The sequence below is a fragment of the Otolemur garnettii genome, unplaced genomic scaffold (genome assembly GCF_000181295.1).
Source record: "Otolemur garnettii isolate 467f Iridium unplaced genomic scaffold, OtoGar3 scaffold00073, whole genome shotgun sequence".
Taxonomy (NCBI): domain Eukaryota; kingdom Metazoa; phylum Chordata; class Mammalia; order Primates; family Galagidae; genus Otolemur; species Otolemur garnettii.
The window spans coordinates 6,814,310-6,821,324 of record NW_003852468.1 but is presented as its reverse complement, the minus strand read 5'-3'; the positions used below and the strand labels follow the sequence as shown (position 1 = coordinate 6,821,324).

Genomic DNA, 7,015 nt, shown 5'->3' with positions numbered 1-7,015 from the left:
AATTGAGGCCTACAGAGAGTAAGTGCAGAAAGGGATAAATTCAAAAAATTAAAACAAAAATTATCTTCTGTCCTTTTTCCTTTTCTTCAAGATAATGAATATATGCTTATATCAATAAATATCAAGAGGAAAGAAGACATCTATTTTTTCTTTTGAGACAATTTCACTCTGTCATCGTTGGTAGAGTGCTATGGCTCACAGAAACCTCAAACTCTATGGCTCAAGCAATCCTTTTGCCTCAGCCTCCTGGGTAGATGGGACTACAGGCGCTCCGCACAATGCCTGGTTATTTCTTTAGAGACAGGGTCTTGCTCTTGCTCAGGCTGGTCTCGAACTCCGGAGCTCAAGCAATTCACCCACCTCAGCCTTCCAGAGTGCTAGAATTACAGGTGTGAGCTACTGACCCTGGCCAGAAGACATCTATTTGTAGACTATTCCTCAAAAGAATAAAATTATGAATGCATACTAGTTAAAAACCCATAGCAATATCAATCAAAACTGGGTAGCATCTAACTTGGATTTTCAGTTATCTCTAAATTCTGAAAATTTGGGGATAATCTCTACTAGGGGAAATTGTATACTTAGAGGAAAAAAAGAGTCTAGTGTCCCAGAGATGTGAGCCACTGATAGAAAGACTCATCCTCTACTTTTGTTTTGTTTTGTTTTGTTTTAGAGACAGAGTCTTACTTTGTTGCCCTCGGTAGAGTGTTATGGTGTCACAGCTCACAGCAACCTCCAGCTCTTAGGCTTAGGCGATTCTCTTGCCTCAGCCTCCTGAACAGCTGGGACCACAACGCCCGGCAATTTTTTGTTGCAGTTTGGCTGGGGACATGTTTGAACCCATCACCCTCGGTATATGGGGCCGCCGCCCTTTACTTTTCTTTTCTTTGTGAGATACGATGCATTCTGGCAGGAAAGAAATTGCCTGATTGATCAGACTATTAAGAGCACTTAAAAAAATACATCTAGGAGTGGCTCCCCAAAATTACATTTAGTACTCCAGGTAAAGCTTTACTTACTCAAAGGGCTGAGTTCCCAGCCTGAGCAAAGTGAGACCCATCTCTTCTAAAAATAAAAAAACTAGCCAGGCGTTGTGGTGAGAGGCTGAGGTAGGAGGATCACCTGAGTCCAGGAGTTTGAGGTTGCTGTGAGCTGGGCTGATGCCACTGCACTCTAGCCCAGGCAACAGACTGAGACTCGGTCTAAAAAAAAAAAAAAAAAAAAGCAAGAAACAAAAAACAAAGGGCTGAGCTCAAGTCAAAAATTTCAGGGCCTGTTTCTTAGTAGCAACAGCACTAAATTAGTCATCTTTACACATCTAGGTTGAATCTGATGATGATTTAAGTTTCACCTTCAATCAGGCTACAGCATCAAATACCAGACTTGAATCAATTTAGGCCAGTGGAAGGAGCACAAGACTATTAATCGTAAGATTAGAGTGTCAAGGCCGGGCATGGTGGCTCATGCCTGTAATCCCAGCACTCTGGGAGGCCCAGGCAGGTAGATTGCCTGACCTCATCAGTTTGAGACCTCATCTTTAAAAATAGCCAGGCATTGTGATGGGCACCTGTAGTCCCAGCTACTCAGGAGGTTGAGGCAAGAGAATCCCTTGAGCCCAGGAGTCTGAAGTTGCCGTGAGCTATGATGCCAGGGTGACAAAGGGAGACTTCTATCTCAAAAATAAATAAATAAATAAAAAGATTAGAGTGTCAGACTTGGAATTAATCTGTACTCAGCTTTTACAAGTCATGCCTTTTTCCATGTCTAGGTATGTCAGTCAGTTAAACAGAAACTAGGTAACTTGCTGTGACGATTCATTAAATAAAGGATGCAGGGTACCATGACGTGCTTGGACAAATATAGGCAGAAATGCATGGTATAGCCAATATTCTAATGGAAAGTAAACAACAGTACAATAATTTGGAATATAAATGCCTAACGAATAGAAAAGAATCTCTTTCTTTTCTAAATATCAGAGATATCAAAGTTACTTGAATAATTATACTTTAGTGACTGTGAAAAATCAGATATTTAATGCCAGTGTTTGCCTCAGAGATGATTCACACACTCTGTTTTGGCTGTTGGGAAACTGCTGTGTATATGTCTGGACACGTAGCTCTGTGCCGCTCCCCTAAGAACATTCCATCCTAAGAACCGTGCCGGTTTGTCTCCCTCTACTATGGGAGATTTTTAATGCTGTCAAACATCTTGACAGTGTACTTTTTAGTTCCCCAAATATCTCAGGTTCTGAACATGAAGAAATCACCAACAAAACGAAACACCATGTCGGGAGAAAGATGGTTAATCACAAAGGTAGTGCGGCTCCACCTATCACAGGGATCATCACACGGAGGGAAGCAGCCCCAGTGACTCACTCACTCTTTGGCAGATACTCGGCATCACTTTCGTTCCCACTAGTTTCACCTGAAAAGAGAGAAGGAGTTTCCATTTGCATTGTCCAACAGGAGGAAGCATGTGAGGATGAGCACAGTGTAAAACCCCGCAGGGCCACGTATTGGAGTAAGGAAGAGCGAAGATGCTGAGCCCTTCTCCAAACCAGTAGTTATATCAGTTTAGAACAATTACAGAAAGAGACTAGAAGGCTCAGAAAAGAAACTATTACATCTTCTTCCATCCCTACCTCACTCCTCAGCTCTTCCTCCACCCCTGGTTCCACAGTTAACAGCACTTCAGACTAACTTTTCTTTTTTTTGGAGACAGAATTTCAAGCTGTTGCCCTGGGTAGAGTGCTGTGGTGTCATAGCTCACAGCAGCCTCCAATGCTTAGCCTCAAGTGAGTCTCTTGCCTCAGTTTCTCTATTTTTAGTAGAGATGTGGTCTCGCTCTTGCTCAGGCTGGTACTTCAGACTAATTTTAAGAAGTCTAGGTCAGAATAGATTCTATTTCCATATCCACATCTTGGTCTGCATTCGTATTCCCCAATAAAGTGTCAAAAGTAGAACACCAAGCAGGCTAAACAGAACTACAAACACCAGCCAGACTATGAATTTAGAATAATAGGAAAATGTGGGAACTAGGAAAGACATTACCAAATAATTAAGTCTACATTGTCTACAATGCCCTAAGCCTATATTCATTTTTCTTTTACTCTGAATTCTTAGAGTATTCAGATTGCTTTGAATTGTTCTTATTTTCCCCAATCACACTTTAAGTATCTTCAGGATAAGGGGCTCTGTTGCTTTCACAAGGGAGTGTTTTGTATCACAATTTTTTTTTTTTTGTAGAGATAGGGTCTCACTTTATCACCCTCAGTAGAGTGCCAGGCATCACAGCTCACAGCAACCTCCAACCCCTAGGCTTAGGTGATTCTCCTGCCTCAGCTTCCTGAGTAGCTGGGACTATAGGTGTCTGCTGCAACGCCCGGCTATTTTTTGCTGCAGTTGTCCAGGGTGGAGTTTGAACCTGCCACCCTCAGTATATGGGGCTGGCGCCCTACCCACTGAGCCATCGGCCCCTTGTATCACAATTTTGAGCATAAAGACAATTCATAAAAGAAAAGAAGCTTTTTGAATAAATGAATGAAAACTTTCTAGACTGTCTGAAAAGTTAAAGCAAATTAAGAAAAGTACGTAGAAAGGAATAATCTATAAATGTATCAGGAAAAAAAAGCCCAGAAGTCATAAATGAAAAGATGTATAAGTTTGATTATGTAAAATTATAACTAATAAAAAATCGTTAGTAAACTCAAAAGTGAATAAACTGAGAAAATATTTGTAAGCACATTGCAGATACAAGGCTAAGTTTCTTAATATTCAAATAACTCTTACAAATCAAAAAAATATATAGCACAACAGATAAAGGAAAAAAGTGTGGGAATAGGCAATAATTAGAAAAAGATTTATAAATTATTGATAAACATGAAAATGAAGGTTCAAAAGGAAAGAGATGTGAAGTAAAATAATAAATAAGGTATAAATTTTCTTTTTTTTTTTTTTTTTGAGACAGAGCCTCAAGCTATCCCCCTGGATAGAGTGCCATGGCATCACGCTCACAGCAACCTCCAACTCCTGGGCTCAAGCGAGCCTCCTGCCTCAGCCTCCCAAGTAGCTGGGACTACAGGCGCCCGCCACAACGCCTGGCCATTTTTTGGTTGCAGCCATCATTGTTGTTTGGCGGGCCCGGGCTGGGGATAAGGTATAAATTTTCAACGATGATACTGGCAAAAGAAAAAGCTTTAATACAACATAATTATTGGGGCATGGTGGCTCACCCCTGTAATCCTAGTACTCTGGGAGGACGAGGTGGGTGGATCACCTGAGCTCAAAAGTTTAAGACCAGCCTGAGCAAAAGCAAGACCCCATCTCTAAAAAATAGCTGGGCGTTGTGTGGGATGCATATAGTCCCAGCTTCTTGGGAGGCTAAGACAAGAGAATCACTTGAGCCTAAGAGTTTGAGGTTGTGAGCTATGATGCCATGGTATTCTACTGGGTGCAAGAGAGTGAGACTCTGTCTCAAAACAACAACAACATAATTATTGGTGATTATGGGGAAAGAGGCATTTTCAAATGCTATTTGTAGAAATGTAAACTGTTACAATCTGCTTGTGGGACAATTTGGCTACAACCATACAAATTTTAAGGGTAGTGCCCATAGCTCAGTGGGTAGGGCACCAGCCACATCGACCCAGGTTGACAGGTTCAAACCTGGCCCAGGCCTGCTAAATAACAATGACAGCTGCAACAACAACAACAAGAAAAATGACCAGATGTTGTAGCAGGCACCTGTAGTCCCAGCTACTCGGGAGGCTGAGGCAAGAGAATGGCTTAAGCCCAAGAGTTTGAGGTTGCTGCGAGCTATGATGCCACAGCACTCTACTGAGGGTGACAAAATGAGACTCTGTCTCAAAAAAAATTTTTTTTAAATATGTATGTTCTTTGGTCAAGTAGGTCCACTGCTAGAAACTTATTCTACAGTATATTCTTACAAATATACAGAAATATAAGTGAAAGAAAGCATACTGCGGCACTGTTTGAAGATATGTATGTACACACAAACACCCCCCCCCCCCAAATATCCTCAGGTTAAATAAAATGGGAGAAACAATGAAACTGTCAACTAGCTAAATAAAATTATTTTACATCTGCTGTACGTAAGTACAGCTATATGGATTTATGTGTTGATAAACACATAGTATTAGCGTTAGTATGATACACATATTAAAAGAGCTCCGAAATACATTAACTAAGCTTTTTTTTTTTTTGAGACAGAATCTCACTTTGTCACCCTCGGTAGAGTGTCATGGTGTCAAAGCTCACAGAAACCTCAAACTTTTGAGCTCAAATGGTTCCCTTGCCTCAGCCTCTCGAACAGCTGAGACTACCGGTGCCTTCCACGATGCCTGGTTAGTTTTTCTATTTCTAGTAGAGATCGGGGTCTGGCTTTTGCTCAGCTGGTCTTGAACTCCTAAGCTCAGGTGATCCATCCACCTTGGCCTCCCAAGTGCTAGGATTACAGGCGTGAGCCACTTCGCCCAGCCTATAATGTTTTCATTTTTCACAGAAAGCGTCCATACTGACAAATAACTATAAAACAAAGCAGGACTACCAAATGATTCAATCTGCCTGTAAAAATTAGTATCATTATAATTATTTTTTCATGTATCTATTCATCCAATAATTATTACCTGGCACAGAATTAAATAAAAGGGATTTGAAAAATTGTCCCTTTCCTAAAGAAGTTTATACTTAAGTTGGATGGACAGGAAAGTAAACCAAAATTATAATGCACATGAAATATTAAGTTATATAATGATTCTCCCCTTATACACTGACAGCTACAGATGGATGAACAGAATATAATTCTTTGGAAGAACAAACACCATATGTGCTCATGAATTGTGACTGGGAGCTCAGCAGGTGGGCACAAAGAGATGTAAAGGACATTAGAAACCAAGCAGGGAGCGGGGTAGGAAGAGGTTAATGGGTAAAAACTTACCTATGGGGTACAATGAACGCTATTCTGGTGATGGGCACATTAAAAGCTCTGACTTAAGCCTTTTGAAAGGTAGGCGCATAACAGAAACATTTGTACCCCCTTAATGTTATTTCTCCCTTAATATTTTGAAATTAAAAAACCGTAATTCTTACCTTTTGCAGGAGGCACTACTTCCTTTCCAGGATAGGGGTGTAACTTCACCCTCTTCTTCCCTCTCTTAGATTCAAATATGTCATCTATTTTTAAAACAAGCTGAAAAAAGACCAGAAAAATGCACGTTAAAACCAACACCCACAAACTTCACAGCTCGATGACATTTATTTATTAGTGATTCTCAGACCCAGAGAAAAGATCCATTTTATAAACAGAAACCTTTACATTTTTCAATTTTGAATCTAAAATGATTATCTTTAGTTAGACGACTGTTGTTCTAACACCATGTCCATATTAACAAGGGTCAGGGAAGTAGAAAAGGATTATTTTCTGTCTAGGTAAACCCAGCACAGGTTCTTAGATTCCTTGTCACTCCATGTTATATACATGCAGGGAATGTGACTACTTCACTCCATGTAGTGACCACGCCTTTACTACTAAGCACGAGTTTTCATTTGCCCAGAATAGGAAGTGGAACACTCATTCATGTGGAAGGCAGGGTGAGGCTCAGTTATTTCTGCTCCCAGAAATTTTTCCCCGAGAGAGGACCATTATACTGAGAAAACTTCTGTTAAAGGGAATGCTCTCTTTGCTACTAGGAGTGCTAATATTACAATCTATTTTAGAAATATGTCACAAAAATAGGATACTCAAATATGCTCAAATACAAAAACTATGTTTTTTTCCTTCTGCTCATCAATCCGTATCTCAAGTAAGCAAAATCTAGATCATTTGCTCTTAAATGATTATATAATTGCTTCTCTTCATTTCATAAGCATTACTCATTAGAAATCTTTCTTCGCTGATGAGAGAGGCGGGTGTGTGTGTGAGAGAGAGAGAGAGAGAATGAGAATAAGAAAAAGAAAGACAGCAACAGACAGACACAGACTGGAATAAAAAAAAAAAA

The 7,015-nt window shown here is 40.2% G+C and overlaps 1 protein-coding gene across 2 annotated transcripts in view; it reads right to left on the bottom strand.

Annotated features, from left to right (window-relative positions):
• Window positions 1-7,015, bottom strand: part of DENND2C (DENN domain containing 2C) — a 38,852-nt gene that overhangs the window by 24,780 nt on the left and 7,057 nt on the right. For both annotated transcript variants that reach the window (XM_012807667.1, XM_003793844.3), the window contains 2 exons: window positions 6,108-6,207; window positions 2,380-2,424 (listed from right to left, as the gene is read on the bottom strand). In XM_012807667.1, coding sequence (XP_012663121.1) covers window positions 2,380-2,424; window positions 6,108-6,207 — 145 coding nt within the window. The remainder of the gene's footprint in view (window positions 1-2,379; window positions 2,425-6,107; window positions 6,208-7,015) is intronic.